Source organism: Podarcis vaucheri (genome assembly GCF_965113315.1).
Source record: "Podarcis vaucheri genome assembly, chromosome: 7".
Lineage (NCBI taxonomy): Eukaryota > Metazoa > Chordata > Lepidosauria > Squamata > Lacertidae > Podarcis > Podarcis vaucheri.
In genome coordinates, this window is record NC_138765.1 from 70,929,493 (window position 1) to 70,945,408 (window position 15,916).

General features: G+C 47.5%; 1 protein-coding gene and 1 long non-coding RNA gene across 2 annotated transcripts; one reads left to right on the forward strand and one right to left on the reverse strand.

The window, feature by feature from the left end:
- Positions 1–7,524: 7,524 nt before the first annotated feature.
- LOC309536164 (kelch-like protein 35) lies at positions 7,525–13,174 on the reverse strand. The gene is made up of 5 exons (XM_082230104.1): positions 13,074–13,174; positions 11,893–12,007; positions 11,716–11,794; positions 10,638–10,865; positions 7,525–9,019 (listed from the first exon to the last, which is right to left on the reverse strand). Exons 2-5 carry the CDS (start codon positions 11,957–11,959, stop codon positions 7,576–7,578), a joined length of 1,818 nt encoding a protein of 605 aa, XP_082086230.1. The 5' UTR covers positions 11,960–12,007; positions 13,074–13,174; the 3' UTR covers positions 7,525–7,575.
- A 66-nt stretch (positions 13,175–13,240) lies between these two features.
- Positions 13,241–15,882, forward strand: LOC309536531. Its single transcript, XR_014221581.1, has 2 exons — positions 13,241–13,520; positions 15,163–15,882. It is a non-coding gene; the product is annotated as an uncharacterized lncRNA (long non-coding RNA).
- The last annotated feature ends 34 nt before the right edge of the window (positions 15,883–15,916 follow it).

Sequence of the window (15,916 nt, forward strand, 5' to 3'; positions counted from 1 at the left end):
TGTTCAGTTTTTTATTTGTAATTTGTATGATTTTCCATCTAAGTGGTGTAAGAGAGGGCCGGGGAACCTCAAACCCAGGGGTAGGGTTGCCACCTTTGCTCGGGCAAAATACAGGATAGGATAGCGGGCTGGGTTGTGGGCTGGGTGGGGTGGCAATTGTCCCTGCCCCCTGGTGCTGAAATGACTTTAAAGCAATCAGTTGCATTCTATTGCAGCCAACCCTGATGCCACTCTGGAATTTGTCACACGCAGACACACGTGCTCATGAATTTGCAAACCTGTCTCTGCTTTGCTACACAGAGCTTTCAAACACATCCAGTACTATACGTTCAGGCCAGGACAAAAATAAATAAATAGTCGGGCATATTCTGATGAGGAAACAGGCTTTGTTCCACATGTTACGCTTCTGAAGGAAAGAAAAACATTGGGAGTGGAGGGCAAGCCTTATGGGGAGCTACTTCTCCCTCACCCTCCTCTCTCAAATATCCTGTAGATAACTATGTCAATAACTGGGGCTTCTGAGTTACACTGACACAAAACCGCTTGTTTCTAGAATCTCGGAACCTGTTTCTCTCTGAGGAACGCAGTGGTGTAGCATGGGTTGCCAGAGCCCAGGGCTACTTAAAGGGGGGAATGGAAGGGATGGAACTGGGTGGAGTATGCATGTGTATTCAACTGCTTAACAGTACCTGCGTTATCCAGGAGATTGCAGCCACAGAAATAAGAAGAGTCATTCCATTGTCTGGAGAGGTCATTTCCTGGTTTACATGGAGAAGCATGGAGCCCAGTGATGGATGCATGCAGCTGTATCGAGGTAGCACCAAGTGTTGAAATTTTGCGCCTGTAACAATTTTGCACCCGGGGCAACTGCCCCTATGCCCACCCCCATGCTGCACCACTGGAGGGATGCGGCCCGACACTCCCAGGCTGCAGCTCTTTGGATAGGCACCTTAACATAGGCGCCGACTCCATGGGGCTTGAGGGGGCTCGAGCCCCCTCAAAAAATTTTTTTGGGGGGCTCAGCCCCCCCAATAATCTCGGGCGGGCGCCCTTCCAGCAGAGCGCCGCCGCCGCCCCCTGCCTCCTCCTCACCTGCTCCTTCGCCAGCCAGCCAGCCGCGCGCCCTAATCGGAGGCACTGCCGGAAATCCCGCGAGAACAGGGGAATCCCGACTGGCCACACCTCCCAGCCAGCCAATCGGCTGGCTGGGGGGCGTGGCTTTCCCTATTTAGGGCCGGAGCCACTTTATTTGCATATTCATGAGCTTATTTATTATTCATGAGCTTTCCCGGGCCCCCCCAATATTTTTTCTAAGTCCGCGTCCCTGCACCTTAACCCATGCCGAAGGTGTAGGGGACTGGAAGGTACAACATGAAAGCCTTGCCCTCGTTTGCTCCTCCTTGGAGGTGGGATAAGGAGAGGGGGTGAGGAGAAAAAAAGGAAAGGAAAGAAACAAGAGGCAGGGAGGGAGGGAGAGAGAATGTGTGCACACAGAAATAGGGGAAATACAGGACAAACTGTCCTGTATTGAATCAATACCTAGCATAGAATTTTACAAGGGACAATCTGGTATTATACAGGATGGGTGGCAACCCTACTAAGAGGCCATGTGTACCCCTCTAGGCCTCTAGAGCCAGTGTGGTGTAGTGGTTAAGAGCGGCAGTCTCGTAATCTGGGGAACCGGGTTCGCGTCTCCGCTCCTCCACATGCAGCTGCTGGGTGACCTTGGGCCAGTCACACTTCTCTGAAGTCTCCCAGCCCCACTCACCTCAAAGAGTGTTTGTTGTGGGGGAGGAAGGGAAAGGAGAATGTTAGCCGCTTTGAGACTCCTTCGGGTAGTGATAAAGCGGGATAGCAAATCCAAATCATCCTCCTCCTCTTCCTCCTCCTTCTCCTACTCCTCCTCCTCCTTTGCCTGGCGCTTGTGACTCTCTCCAGACCACAACCCCTCTCCAGCCACGCAAGCTTTCCCCAGGCCACTCCCCTCACTAGTCCTGCTTCACACCCTGCTTGAATGTTTTTCCTAGTAGGAATGTGTCTTAGAACTCATGGTAATGCTGTTCTCATTATCAGGATAGTGAGGGCTGTGTGAGTGTATATAGAAGCCAGCCTACTGTGCAAAGGTATAATTCACTGCCATTGCTCTGCCCACTTTTTCCTATGGCCCTGCCAACTTCTGGCATGTGGCCCCCAGAATGTGGCCTGAAAGGGAATGGGTCCCTCAGGCTGAAAAAATATCTCCCACCATACCTATCAGGTATGATTCCAAGAGAGATGAGCAGGAATGCTTGGTCTGGACATAACAGAATCCTGGCGAAATGGAAACAACATGGTTATCTCTGGGAAGGATGGAGAAGGGCTTCCTGGAGATGAGGGTCTCTCTTTACATCCAATAGGGCATTTCTAGTGACTGCAATCCCCAAAAGGGTAGACTCCTTCACAGAATTGTTGTAAATGACAATTCAGTACTGGGGTTGTATGATCCACTCTCCTGACCAAAATGCCCAGGTGATCTTGAGCTGGAGAAGGAGATCAAGGGAGCATCCAAAAGAGGATTTATACTGTAGTAATAGTTTATTTTAATTACTCTCGCTTAGACTGAGTGTGTGTGTGTCACAACAAAGAGGCAAGCTGTTTAAATGTCCTAGAATTTGGGTGAGCAGCAAAGTAGCCAAGTTGGCTCCAAACTCCTCCAAACTGGGTGAATGGGCAAGTAAAATGGCACGTGCGATTCAAAGAAGCAGGTGTAAAGTGATGGACATGTGTGGGTGTCCTGATCTCTCACACTCATGGGGTCTGAACTGGAGCTGACTAACCAGGAACAAGGTTGTAACAGATAGGTCAACAAAGATATCAACTGCAGCAGCTGTGGGGGAAAAAAGGTAAATTTCACACAAGGGATCACGAGGACAAGGACTGGAAATAAAACTGTTGTCAGGGACAGGGTAGAGGAGGAGGAATGGTGGAGGCTGCCTCCCCATCCTGACACTTCCAGGGAAGAAGAAGAGGAAGACAGTATAGATTTACAACAGTGGTTTGTGGTAAGTAACAACCCAGAGGCAGATGAGGGGGAAAGTTGGGAAAAAATACCACATGGAGTCTAGTCTGGACTACGGGAAAGGGGCTGATTTGTTGAAAAGGGTCAAAAACACTACCAAGCTGGAGTTCCCACGAGTGAAAGGAAAATATGAAGAAGAGCTGCGGAAGGGACATGGAAGAGATTTGAAGGCCTCGGATATAAGATCACCAGGTTAATGTGCCAGACTAATGGGATAAAAAGGACTGACAATCCCGGGACCTGGGAGAGGGGACGCTGGAAGAAGATTGGATTGTTTTTATTTCTGTTTTCTATCATTAGGAATGTTTTATAAAATTGATGAACATTGGAAAAATGCTGAAATGAAATTACTTGGTGTCAGGGAACTGACATCGGAGCTAGAGGCGGAGGGAAGACTCTCAAATGATGCTGGAGAAGGGCCCAGCAGGGAGAGAGGCAGCTCCGCAGAGGGGGAAGCAAATCAGCGCAACACCAGGGATATAGAGGGGCTGATGGGGGAATTGGCGAGAGGGCTCCAGGACTCTTCACCGGACACCAGCGGGGAGAGCACGGGTCCTCCGCTACCCACGCCCACCCTGCGCAGAAGACTTCCGCGCAGAGAGAGTAGGAGGAGACTGGGTGTCAAACAACTTTTATGTTGGAAAAGATTTAAGAAACGCCCACTGACGGATTCTGCTAGCGACTGAGGCAGCCACAAAGTGAAGGGCTGTCCAGACTGAAAGGTTTAGCAAGGCAACAAAGCCTGGAGAGGCGGCAACTTACGCACGAGCAACCCATACACATTACACTTGGCTCTTGTAAGAATGTTTAAAGAATTAGGTAAAAAGGTAATGGTTATGAGAAGTTGGTAAAAATAAGATTTAAGTCCTAAGTTTTAAGGTTTTTTCTAAGATAAGATGAAAATAGAGTAAGGTAATGTAATGACAGAATATTATGAATTATGGAAAGGATTTGCTGTGATAATTATTAATTAAGATACAAGAGATGGGAGGAGGAAGAGGTCATGGAAAGAAGGTAATGAAAGTGGAGAATTTGAAAATGATGGTTTTTTTTATTTTTCTGTTTTTGTCTTTTTTCTTTGTAATTTTTTTAAAAAATCTTTTTTTCAATAAATATCATTTTAAAAAAATGAAATAAAAAAGGACTGTAAGAAAAGTTTACTTGTCTTTATGCTTTCCTGGGCAACCAGCCGGGAGCCACTGACAGCATCCTGACAGCTGTCAATGTCATAACACTGCTACACGAATCTATGGTGCAAACACACTAGGAATACGGTGCACACTTCTGATCACCTCCCCTTAAAAAGAATATTGGAGAGCTGGAAAAAGAAAAGAAAACTAAGTCTTACTCTGAAAGCAATGGACATGACTAATAGAAAATAATATTAATTATATTGATAACAATAAGAAGCTTTCTGCTGTTCACAGCATTGCAGACCAAGTCTCGCAGCAAGTCAGTAGGTGACTATCCATAATTTTGCTATAATTTATTTGCATGTGTCTGCCTGATTTCTGCTAAAGCCATTTCCGACTTGAAAGGAGAGGGGGTTGCGTGCAGAAATCCTCCCACATCCTCACGCGGGGGCTAGCCTCTGCCCCCGCGAGAGTAGGGAATCCCCGGGCGTGTCGGCGACCCGGCCCGCCAATCATCGGGCCGGGGAGGCGTGATCTAGCCTATTTAAGGCTAGGCACGCCTGGGGACTGCCCTCTTTGCACCTTCCAGCTGAGCGGGTTTTTTAATCGCGGAGATACTTTGGTCCCTTTACCTGGATTATCGCAGTTTTGCTGGACTAGTGGAGTTCTCGCTGATTTGATTTGGAAGGGGGCTGCAGCTTCGTCGGCAGAATCAGGAAGGGTAGCGTGGGCGCTCCGGGACGCTCCTGACCTGTACTAGTTTCCTCCTTTCCGCTGCTGCCGGCCAGGGCTTTATGCCGCTTGGGGGGTGCTGCTTCCACCGCTTTTCCGCTGCGCCCCATCCTCCTTCCTTGCGATCGGCAACGCGCCACTGAGTGAAAGTCCCGTGGCTGTTCTTAAGAGCCGGTAGGCGTGCACGGGGCTCACTGATTTCTCCACTTCCCCCTCCCTGCTGCTGCTTCTGTGTTTCCGTCTCCTTTTCACTACCAAGGCAGGCGTGCTGTGAGTGTTTTGTTTTGATCTACCTTGCTGCCCTGCGCGCCCCGCTGTCCTCCTTCCCTTCCCAGTAGCCCTCATCTCCTCACTCTTCTGAATTGTTGTGTCAGGTTGCCAAGGATTCCGCAGCACCCCGCCTCTTTGGGTGATCATTCTTGAAGTTTTAGCGGCCATTTCTGGTAAGGGCCACTGTAAGGGCAGGTCGTCAGCACCATCTTAGTAGTGCACGTGGGTGAAGCGGGGGCGGCCATTTTGGAAAAGGCACGGGTTGTGGGCAGATTGTCGGCGCCATTTTGTTTGTGGTCACATGGTGAAGCCTGGGAGGCCATTTTGAGTGAGGCGCGGGTCACTGGCAGGATGCTTTTACACATATTTAGCCTCACAAGTACAGCTTTTTACACAGTTATAGCGGTTTTTATGTAGCGGTCTATTGTAGCTTATTAACACTGGGAATTATTTACTGAGTGCTGCTGTGCGGGACACCATATTGGTCAAGGGCAGAGTGTGGGCAGTCTGCCAGCACCATCTTGGCCACGTGCTGAAGCCAGGGCGGCCATTTTGAGTGAGGCGGGGGTTTCTGGCAGGATAATTCAAAACATATTTAGCCCCACAAACATACGTCTGTGTAGCTCCCGCCCTTGGTGATTAGGCAAGCAGTATTTCGCATTGTACCTGGCAGAATTTAGAGTAAATTACATTTAGAGTTAATTGAGTTAATTGCATTTAGACCGCGTAGCTTATTGACGCTGAGAATAAATTGCTAACTGCTAGAGCATTCATCCCTATTCTACGTATAGTTAGCTGGCTTGGTGTGCGTTATTTGGCAGTATAACAGACACTGTTTGATTTGTTAACGGAAAAATCTGAGGGCTCCCTTGGACAAAAAGTAAAGACACCAACCAGGATAACTTGGAGCAAAACAGCAGCCTGTAGGCTTGGCCTTTATTGAACTGTTGCAACAGGGTATTCCCTTCACTTGCAAGAGAGAGGAAAGACCCAGAAAGATGGTGTGCAAGACCTTATAAAAACTTTTGAAATTCCCCTCCTCTAGGTCAAGCCCACCCCCAGAAACATCATGCATACATTACAGAAAGGAGGGGTTGACATCATGCATACATTACAGAAAGGAGGTGTTGAGGGAGGAGTTGTGGTGGTAACCTGAGTGTCCTGTCACCTGGCTGGTTCCTCCTTTCCCCCTCCCCATGAGTACTTTCCAGGTGACAAAGGGGAGTTTGCAGTTTCCTGCCCCCAGAGGGAAGATCTGATTATTGTCCTTTGTTTCAGTCCATGCTGAATCCACTACCATATGCAAGTTCTTTGTCATTTTGATTGTCTTCTGTCTGGGATTATCAGGGCTGACATAGCAACTGGGCAGGGCTCCTGTGGATGTGCTGGTATGCTGAAGGGATTATGGCTGACCAGAACCAAGCCACCCTCCTTTGATAGTCCTTGTCACATGGAGTAAAATAAAATGGAACAGTGCAAATCCGATGTATGGTTGATTTTCTATGACTTTATAACAGAAATGTGGCGTATGTAGTGTGTGAGTGTGAGTGTGTGTGAAGTTTGTGCAAACAGAATAATTGGGGTGGGGGGGTTCCTGCTACAGATTTAATTGCTATTATTTTACAGGGTTATTTTTCTGTTCTGGTATAGTGTAAGTGGCTTCTATGCTGTTGGTGCTAAAGTGCTGAGTGCTGCAAATAATTAAGTGTCTTTTATGCTGTTGGGGCACAGTGCCTGGTATAGTGGAGATTATTTGGCAGTGGTTAGTTAAGCCCTCTCCTTCATTCAGGAAGTTGAACTAATAGCCTCTATAAATATAAACGTCCTCACTCACTGGGATTGGGGTTTTGCTTGAACCAATTGGTTAGGAAAATTTAATTTGAGCTTACTGGTTAGGATTAACAATTCAATATATAGTTAAAAGCTAATAATAGCAGTATTTGATTTATATAAAAAATTAAAAAATGAATAAAAAAATAAATAAAATAAAATAATAATTAAAAAAAATTAATTCTTTTACTTAATAGAGCAAGTGGGTCTTACTAGCTTTATTGAATTAAGTCACAGCTGCACCGGCGTAGGTATTATTAGAATAGGTCCTGCCAACGTCTAGTGGTTCTGAACTAGCTTTTACTGGTTTAAGTTACAGCTGCACCAGCGTAGGTATTTCTTGGAATTAGTTCTGCTAACATCTAAAGAGTTAAGTAACGGCTAAGCCAGTGTTGAGATTATCGAACTTTGTTGCAGCTTGCATTTCTATTTTAAGTTGAACCTTAGCCAGTGCCGATAGTACTGAACTTGGCAGCCAGTACCAAGTTATTTGCATGTGTCTGCCTGGTTTCTGCTAACTCGAAAGTTCATTCAGGACCACCAGGGGGATGGCTATTTGCTTGCTGCAGACACAATGGCAAGGGCGGTGACCTGGAAGAGCTGGCGGATATGTGGGATGGGCCTCATCATGGTCACACATCCAAAACTGCTGATGCCCTCACGGGTGGTAGGGATCTCTGTTGTGCACCGGTGCCAGCGGGGTTCTCCAGGCTCCCAGTAGTAAATCATCTTGTAGCGCTGGGTTAAGTCTTCCCCACCCAACACATAGATCCGCTTCCCGCAGGAGACTACCCCTGCGTTGGCAACCCCACGCGGCAGTTTGGGCATACCAATGTTGCCACTAATTTTGCCAGTCTCGTTGACCAAGAAGCACTTGCGAGAGCTGTGGCGGTTCTCGGGGATGAGGAGCCTTTCAACCCGGTCCCACATTTTCATCTCGATGTATCCCCCAATCACATAGATCCCCCTGTCCCCAGCCACAGCTCCTGCAGCAAAGAAACCCGTCGACAGAGGCACCTGAGTCCATGTGTTGGAGCTGGTCTCGTAGATCAGGAAGCCTTTGTGGAACAGCCACTGGCCAGAAACTCCCGTGGCGCCGCCAAGGAGGTACAGCTTGTTCTGGAAGACGCTTGAGGCCGGGTGGCTCAGGGCAAACGGGAGCTTTGCAATCGTAGCCCACGTCCCTGCCGTGAGGTCAAAAGCCTCAGCCGAGTTGAGGAAGCTTTGGAACTGACACCATCCCCCCATGGCGTAGAGCTTCTGGTTGTGGAACAGGAAGCCATGTGCAGCCCTGGGCACAGTCATGGGTGCGAGCTGCAGCCACTGGTTTCTGAAAGAGCTGAACTCATAGACAGCGGTGGAGTAAGAGTTCTTACAGATGCCTCCAGAGACATAGATCTTCTCACCAGCTGTGGCGCAACACGCATGCGTCAAGGACTGCAGGCCGGGAAGCTTCTCCCACAGTTCGGTCTGTGGGTCATAGCAGCCCATGTGGGCCTCTTCACTCTCCAGCTCCTGGTACTCACACATCTGGGTGTCGATGCACAGGATGTGCGGCTTGTACATGCCCTGCCGGAGGCCCTTGATGCGACGAAACCTCTCCTCGCCATCCAGCACCTTCCACTCGAGCCTGAGGTCCTTCCACTTCTCCAAGTCCCTCTGTAGTTCGACTTGCTCCTCCGGACTGAAGAGTGGGAAGCGGACATGGCGCATCAGGTCTCCTAGCAAAGGGCCATGCTTGCTGGATTGCCCTTGCACCCAGAGTCGCACAGCCCGATAGACCTTGATCTCTGAAGCCACTTCAAGGTTGCTGGAGGATATCAGGGTGATGAGTGTGCTGAGGTCCAGCTGGCGGAAACTCTCATGCTCGCAGACCTGGCTGAATTTTCTGGTGAGGAAGCGTATGACCGCATGGAGGAAGACAGGACTCTTATGCGTCCTTGCCAAAGAATACATCTCAAAGCAGTTCTGCACAGAGAGATTTTTCCCGAGGAACCTGGAAGGCAAAAGAAGGAACAGGAAGGCCTGTGGAGCAGAGGAACCAGCATGACTCCCACCATGAAACCTGGTGGTTAGCCTTAGGACCGCCAAATGGCCACCCAATTGGAAGGCTTTGAAAGAGGATTAGACAAATTCATAAGGCTGCCAATGGCTACCCTCCATGATGGTTCTGTTGTTCTAACTCCCCTGTTGGAGCCAGTATGCCTCTGAATTCCAGCTTCTGGGAATCACAACTGGGAAGAATGCTCTTGAACCCACGTCCTGCTTGTGAGTTTCCTATCTAGACATGTGGATGGCCACTCTGAGATCCGGGTGGACTGGATGATCCAGCAGTAATTTGCTTATGGGAAAATGCATGCTAATATGGCAACCCACTGTTTCATGATTTTACATTACCGTATTTTTCGTCCCATAGGATGCTCCGTCCCATAGGACACACCTAGTTTTTTTGGGGGGAAATAAAGGAAAAATTTATTTCTGCCGGACCTCCCGCAGGGCTGCCTAGGCTGCGGATGTCTTCCTGAAGCCTGGAGAGCGAGAGGGGTCGGTGTGCACCGACCCCTCTTGCTCTCCAAGTTTCAGCGAAAGCCTGCATTTGCCCCATAGGACGCACCCAGATTTCCCCTTCATTTTTGGAGGGGGAAAAGTGCGTCCTATAGGGCGAAAAATATGGTAGTCCTGAAGATCCTTTGGCCATGTAACAAATACTGGGAAGCTGTGTTGAATGAAGCAATCCCATAGTTGTATCCATAGTCCAAGGGCCTTGACAAAGACTCTCTAAATTGCAGCAAAAACTGGTTGGAGACTCCTTTGGATTTCTCTATGGATATAACTCTTATAATCATAAAAAACACCAGAATTTTGTATACATTTTTAGATTCTCCATTTGTCTCCATATTCAATGTTCCATGAGACAGCAACAACAGATTTCGAAGCTGTCTCTTTGCAGCAGTTCTTCATTATCCCTCACTCCTCATTCCAAATTTAGCTAAAGCAGGTGTGACTAACTTGTGACCTTACTTTATTTTTCAGCCTTGAGTCCCTAAATGTTTTTTGAACTACAACTTCCATCATCCCCAGCCAGGATAGTCAATGGTAGGGATGTTGGGAGCTGTAGTTCTGAAGCTCCAGGGTTGAAGGACCTTGCTTCAAATGATGCTGAACTCCAGTTCCCATCATCCTTGACCATTGATGGGAATGATGGGGTCTGGTGGTCCAGTAGCACTACAGGTTCTCCATTCCTGGGCTAAAAGAATCCTGATAAGATATTATGCACTACAAGCATAAGAAGAGTCCTGCTGGATCAGACCAATGGTCCCTCTAGGCCACCCTCCTGTTTTCACAGTGGGCAACCAGATGTCCATGGGCAGCAGATAAGCAGGACTTGAAGGGAAGAGCACTCTGGCATGCAGAAGTATGCTGCTTCCAATAGTGGAAGTAGAACATAACCATCAGGATTAGTGGCACTGATAGCCTGATCCTCCACAAATTTATCTCTTTTAAAGCCACCCAAGTTGGAATTTGCATGCTCATGGTGTGATGTACATTGCACCTGTCAAATTGTGGAACTGCATGCACAGTCATGGTGTGAGAAGAAAGATGCAGTGACTTACCTACAGCAGAGGTTCTGCAGCGGTATGATCTGTAAGCGGTTGGCCCCAGCAAAGAGGTGCGGCGCTAGCTCAGGGGTGAGTGTTATGTCCTCTGTGTAGATATATTTCAGAATGTTTTCGACGACAAATGGAGACACCTCCTGAAGCAGAACTTCTTTCCCACCAGATTCTTTCCAGGTATTGATGAAAATGTCCCGAAAGTAGGGGCTAATAGCTGCTAGCAGCGCTCTGCAGGGAAGGAAAGAGAGAACTGCAATTGCTGGAGGCCAAGTTCAAACCCTTGGAAGGTTGCTTGCCATGGACTGGCTGGATGCAGAGGACTGGTAGGAGGCACCAACTGGGGAACCTCAAGGGAAGAAGGCTCAGAGCCCGGGGAGTGGTGGTGGGATGATGATGAGTGGTCAGAGGGAGAAGAGGGAGCAGATTGAGAGGAGGAGGTGCTGGGAGCTGAAGAGGGAGCGGTTTAGTGAGTGGGAGGAGACTGTGGAAGACAGCAGTCCAGAAGCAGAGGCAGAATTGCAGGCTGGAGAGGAGAAGGGGCCAAGAGGCAGAGATGAGTCAGGCTGGGGATGAAGCCAGGCTGTCTTTCCCTCTTGCTGTGACCATCTCTCCCTCCCCCCCCCCGTCTCTCAGAACCCAAAGGGATATGAAGAGGGTGGAGCAAAGACATGCAAGACCTCAAATTGCTTGAGAAGGAACCAGTGGAGGAGGAGACTTAGAGAGCTGTGGGACAGTGGGGACCTTCAGTCCTGGCAAGTGATTTTCCTTGAGGTAATAGCTACCGGGTAGAGTTGTGTTCACTAGGCTTGAACTGCTTGGTTTCTCTGAATCAAGAGTTAACTTCCTGACACCGTGTGACTTATTACTGACCTACTCCTGACTCCCACCCCTTGACATTGCTGAGAATGGAATATGACCTTAAGGTTGAAAAAATGTTCCCTGCCCTCACCTACTTGATTCCCCCCCCCCTTTTTTCTTTTTAAAGGCAGATGAACCTGAGATGCTCTTTGTGCAACCTTTACATTCAAACAATGAGTTCTGGGCAGCCTTCATGTTGCTCAGAAAAATCAAGGCCTACCTGTGGCAAGGGAATCTTTGTCCATCAGCTATGAGGGTGGCATCATAGAGCAGCTCTTCCTCATACATCTCTGCTAGACCTGGAGTCAGGGAGAGGGGAGGAAGTCAGGGAGACAACAGCTGGTCATTTGATAAGATGGCCCTAGTTCTTTGGCATAAGAGGTCTTGGGGGGGTTACCTTGGGTTAAGCCGAGAGGTCTTGGTTTGAAGGTTTCTGGCTGCTCCCTTTTATGACTGGAACTCATGACGAGCAGGATGAAGGAAGTAGATGAGAGAAGAAGGGGAAGGGGAAGGGGAAGCTGTCATGAGAGAGAGAGAGAGAGATCAGTTATACAGTTGTATAGAATCTTAGAATTGTAGAGTTGTAAGGGACCCCAAAGGTCATCTACTCCAACTTCTTGCAATGCAGGAATCACAACAGAAGAATTCCTGACAGGTGGCCATTCAACTTCTGCTTAAAAACTTCCAATGAAGGGAACTCTGCCACTTCCCAGATAGTCTGTTCTGTAGTGACAAATAGGGATGGATAGATCAGTCCCTTTCCATTCCATGGCATTTCTGCATGATTTCAAAAATAAGTGCACTTAATCTCATTCTGTGAAGATCTTCTTCTTAAAAAAATATATTTCAAAATAATGTTTAAATTCTATGTATTGCAATTTTTAATACACATTTCCTCCCTAAAATGCACAGCTGTTAATTTTCCCACTACAATGCATATTTTCATATGCAATACCCCTAAAAATGTGGGATTCTGTTTTGGGGGGGTTACATATCTCCTTATAAAAAAAAATACAGGTTTCGATGGATTTTCTTTTTAACTGAACAGCAGTTTGAATGACAGCTGTGTTTAGTTCCATGTACTTGCCTCAGAATGACAAATTTAGCCAGTTTGCCTAAAATGTGTACAGAACAAGAATTTCCTCTATCCCTGATGGCCAGCATTAAAGAGAGTTCAGGATGAAATTAGCTTATAAAATGGGGAAAATTTCCCCCAGATTTTTGAGCAAAAATGAGACTTGCTGCAAATGGTGCTAGAGCAGCAAGCAGGCACTATTGACTGAAAGTGATTTCTGGATTCATTTTCAATCTGGATTCCAGCCAAGGCTTCCTGTGCTACATCCCTCACGGGCCCCTCTTCTTCAGGTTATCTGCTTGGCCACAACATTTCATTCAGTTGTGGTAACATGAATGGCTTGCATGAAGGGAGGAGTGTGTGTTTGTGAAGCTCTGGGTAACTGATTCTACCCCAGGGAAGAGTGACCACAGTGTTAAGGAACTTGTGAAGTTTTCACACAAAGGACATCAACATCAATGGCAAAAGATGCTGCCCACCTGCATATGCCCCTCTCACCTCACCTCCTCAAGAGGGCCTGCTCTTCAAGACACTGTTGCGGCCCCATGCCATCTCTGGGCCCTCTTGCTCAAGGTGAGTGCCTGTTGTTGATGAAGGCCTGCTAGGGACACTCTGAAGTGCAGCTATTGTGACATCAACTGTGCATGTTGTCCATTGGGTGCTGAGAGGGAGAGAGAGCACGTATGTCCTATTGGCTGGTGGGCAATCCAGCCTCAAGTAGACACTGGGTCTAGGGCCATGGTGGTTTGTGCCCATTGGAACCTCTAGGGTGGCAGGCAGGGAGCCAACAGCAGGTGGCGCCAGAGCCGATGATAGACAGAGGCAACTAATTCTAGATTTTTCTCCAGCCTCTTCCCTGCTGAGTTCTACAAAGGCAAATGTTAGACCTGGGAAGAGGAGGAAGCCAACAGCCAAGGGTCATCTCTGGTTTTAAGTAAAAGGGAGTGCAGGTAAATGAAAGGTGGGCAAACAGGGGAAGAATAATTCTGGAAGGAAGAAGAAGAAGAGTTTGGATTTGATATCCCACCTTTCACTCCCTTTAAGGAGTCTCAAAGCGACTAACATTCTCCTTTCCCTTCCTCCCCCACAACAAACAGTCTGTGAGGTGAGTGGGGCTGAGAGACTTCAGAGAAGTGTGTCTAGCCCAAGGTCACCCAGCAGCTGCATGTGGAGGAGCGGAGACGCGAACCCGGTTCCCCAGATTACGAGACTACCGCTCTTAACCACTACACCACACTGGCTCTCAAGAGTTGTTGGGCATGGGAGTCCACTAACGTTGAGCGAACACCCTGATGGGGAAAAAGCTTCTGCCTTCTCCAGATCTGAGCAACTGGTTATTACATTTCCAGACCACTAGTTTCCTGATAGCCCGGCCTCCACCTTGTCAATCCGTCCATCTGGCTCTGAGGTACTATTAGAAGTTGGGCATGTGTCTCTGTGAGGGTCCTACTCGAGTGTAGGACGAGCTCCTGACAGGTACCTCCTACTGTCACCCTAAATGCTTCCATCCCTCAGCCCATAAAGACTGTTTTTACCCAGAGCCAGAATAACTAATGTAAACATTTTAAGAGCGATTGCAGGAGGTTCGCCACTCCCCACATGAGAATGATATTAGTTCAGCCTTTCCCAACTTGATCCATTAAGTCAGGGACGGTATATTGGGATGTTGCAGGAAATCATTGCTGTTTTGAGGTGCGCAGCAATGTTCCTTTCATGTCTAGAAAGGCTTTGAGGGTTACTTCTGTTCCTATCCTGTTATTTCTTAAAATAGTGGTTTCTCACAGATTTTATGTCACCATGCGGGAATCTTAATATTTAAGATAGGCTTCTGCTGAATCCACACTTAGAATTTGACTGTTTTGGCTGCCTGCCCAGGTGTCTTCCAGTTTGGTGGGTAGCTGATGTGTTATCCCAGAAACTATGTTATACACAAAAGTGTACAAGCCCCGAGAACACCTCTTCTGGTGGAATGTCTATGAAATGCTATCCACCGAGAGTGCTGTGTACCAGCCAAGCTCCACCTTCAGGACTCATGACCATTGCTGATAGGGTTCACAGCAATCTGAGGGATGTAAACTAATTGCAGTGCTTTGTGGTTTTCTTTGGGCTGTGCAATAACATCTTTAGCCTACACCCCATTTGTGTGTTCATTGGGTTCCGAACCAACAAAAAAACCTCTGTCCCATTGCAGAATGGGTGGTGAAGTTTCAGCCTTCCATATATTGCTGGGTATTTTAAGAGGGGCAACGTACCACATTCAACTGATGTCTGTCCAACTTTCCCTAACCTGATCTGTTAAATCAGGGATGGGGATCTTGCAGCCCTCCAAATATCATTGGACTTCTGTCAACCACAGCCAGCATGGCTAATGGTCAGGGATAATGAGAGTTAGAGAGTCTGAGAACACCTAGAGAGCTCTAGGTTAGGGAAGGTTGTATTAGTCCACAACCTTCCTTTAAGCTGAATGCTTCAAGTGTGTTGCCTACCACCAGAAAAAACCAATTACTAGTACAGATACTTCGTTAATTCTTCTTATTTTTAACAAGCTATATTCATTTGTTTCAAAAATATTTGCAAACAACTCCAAATAAGGTTTCAGCTACAGGTCCTCTCTGGTGTCCCTGGGACCTTCTGCATGCAAAACATGTCTTCTACCAATGAGTTCTGGTCCGTCTTCCAAATATGAAGTAAGATGCTAGACCTAATGGTTCTAAATAAAGGGCTGATTTAAATAGGAAGCTGCCTTATACCAAGCCAGGTCATGTGCCTATTTATCTTAGACTGGCAGCAGTTCTCCTGGGCTTTAGGTAGGAATCTTTACCAGCCCTACCTGGATATGCCGGGGATTGAACCAGAGACATTCTGCATATAGAACAGATGCTCTGCCATTGAACTGTGACCCTTTCCATTGCTTTCACATGACATGATGTCAGCTCCATCACTGCTGTTTCTATAAACTGTTAAATTTGAAGCATTTGAGCAGTTGCAAAGTAATTGTGAAGAGAATTAGACACCACCATCAAGGTTGGGGGTTGCATTTGAGACTTTATTGCATTAAGTATGAGCTATAGGCCGGCAGCAAGGATGAATGAGAAGACGCCACCTTCTTCCAGAGATGGGTAGAAGCTGAAGACTGCAGCTGACTGCTCATGGGGATTCCTCCTTCACACCTTTCTGGTCATTTCCTTAAGGAGAGGAAACAGAAATCCAGCATGAAAATCTGGACTGATTCAGTTCCTTCCTCCCCATATCTCTAAAGCCCAACTTCCCCGTGTATTGGTAATTCATTAAACAAGCATAATGGTCCGAGAATCTTTTCATTTATTGACTTATCTGCATAGATAAA

Bases quoted from the DNA above. Each gene is read 5' to 3' on its own strand.
- LOC309536164 (XM_082230104.1), bottom strand. From the start codon at position 11,959: ATGAGTTCCAGTCATAAAAGGGAGCAGCCAGAAACCTTCAAACCAAGA. The intron at 10,866-11,715 runs GTAGGCCTTGAT...CCTTCCCTGCAG, and splicing joins CAAAGATTCCCTTGCCACAG to AGCGCTGCTAGCAGCTATTA. The intron at 9,020-10,637 runs GTAAGTCACTGC...TTTGCCTTCCAG, and splicing joins CTGCAGAACCTCTGCTGTAG to GTTCCTCGGGAAAAATCTCT.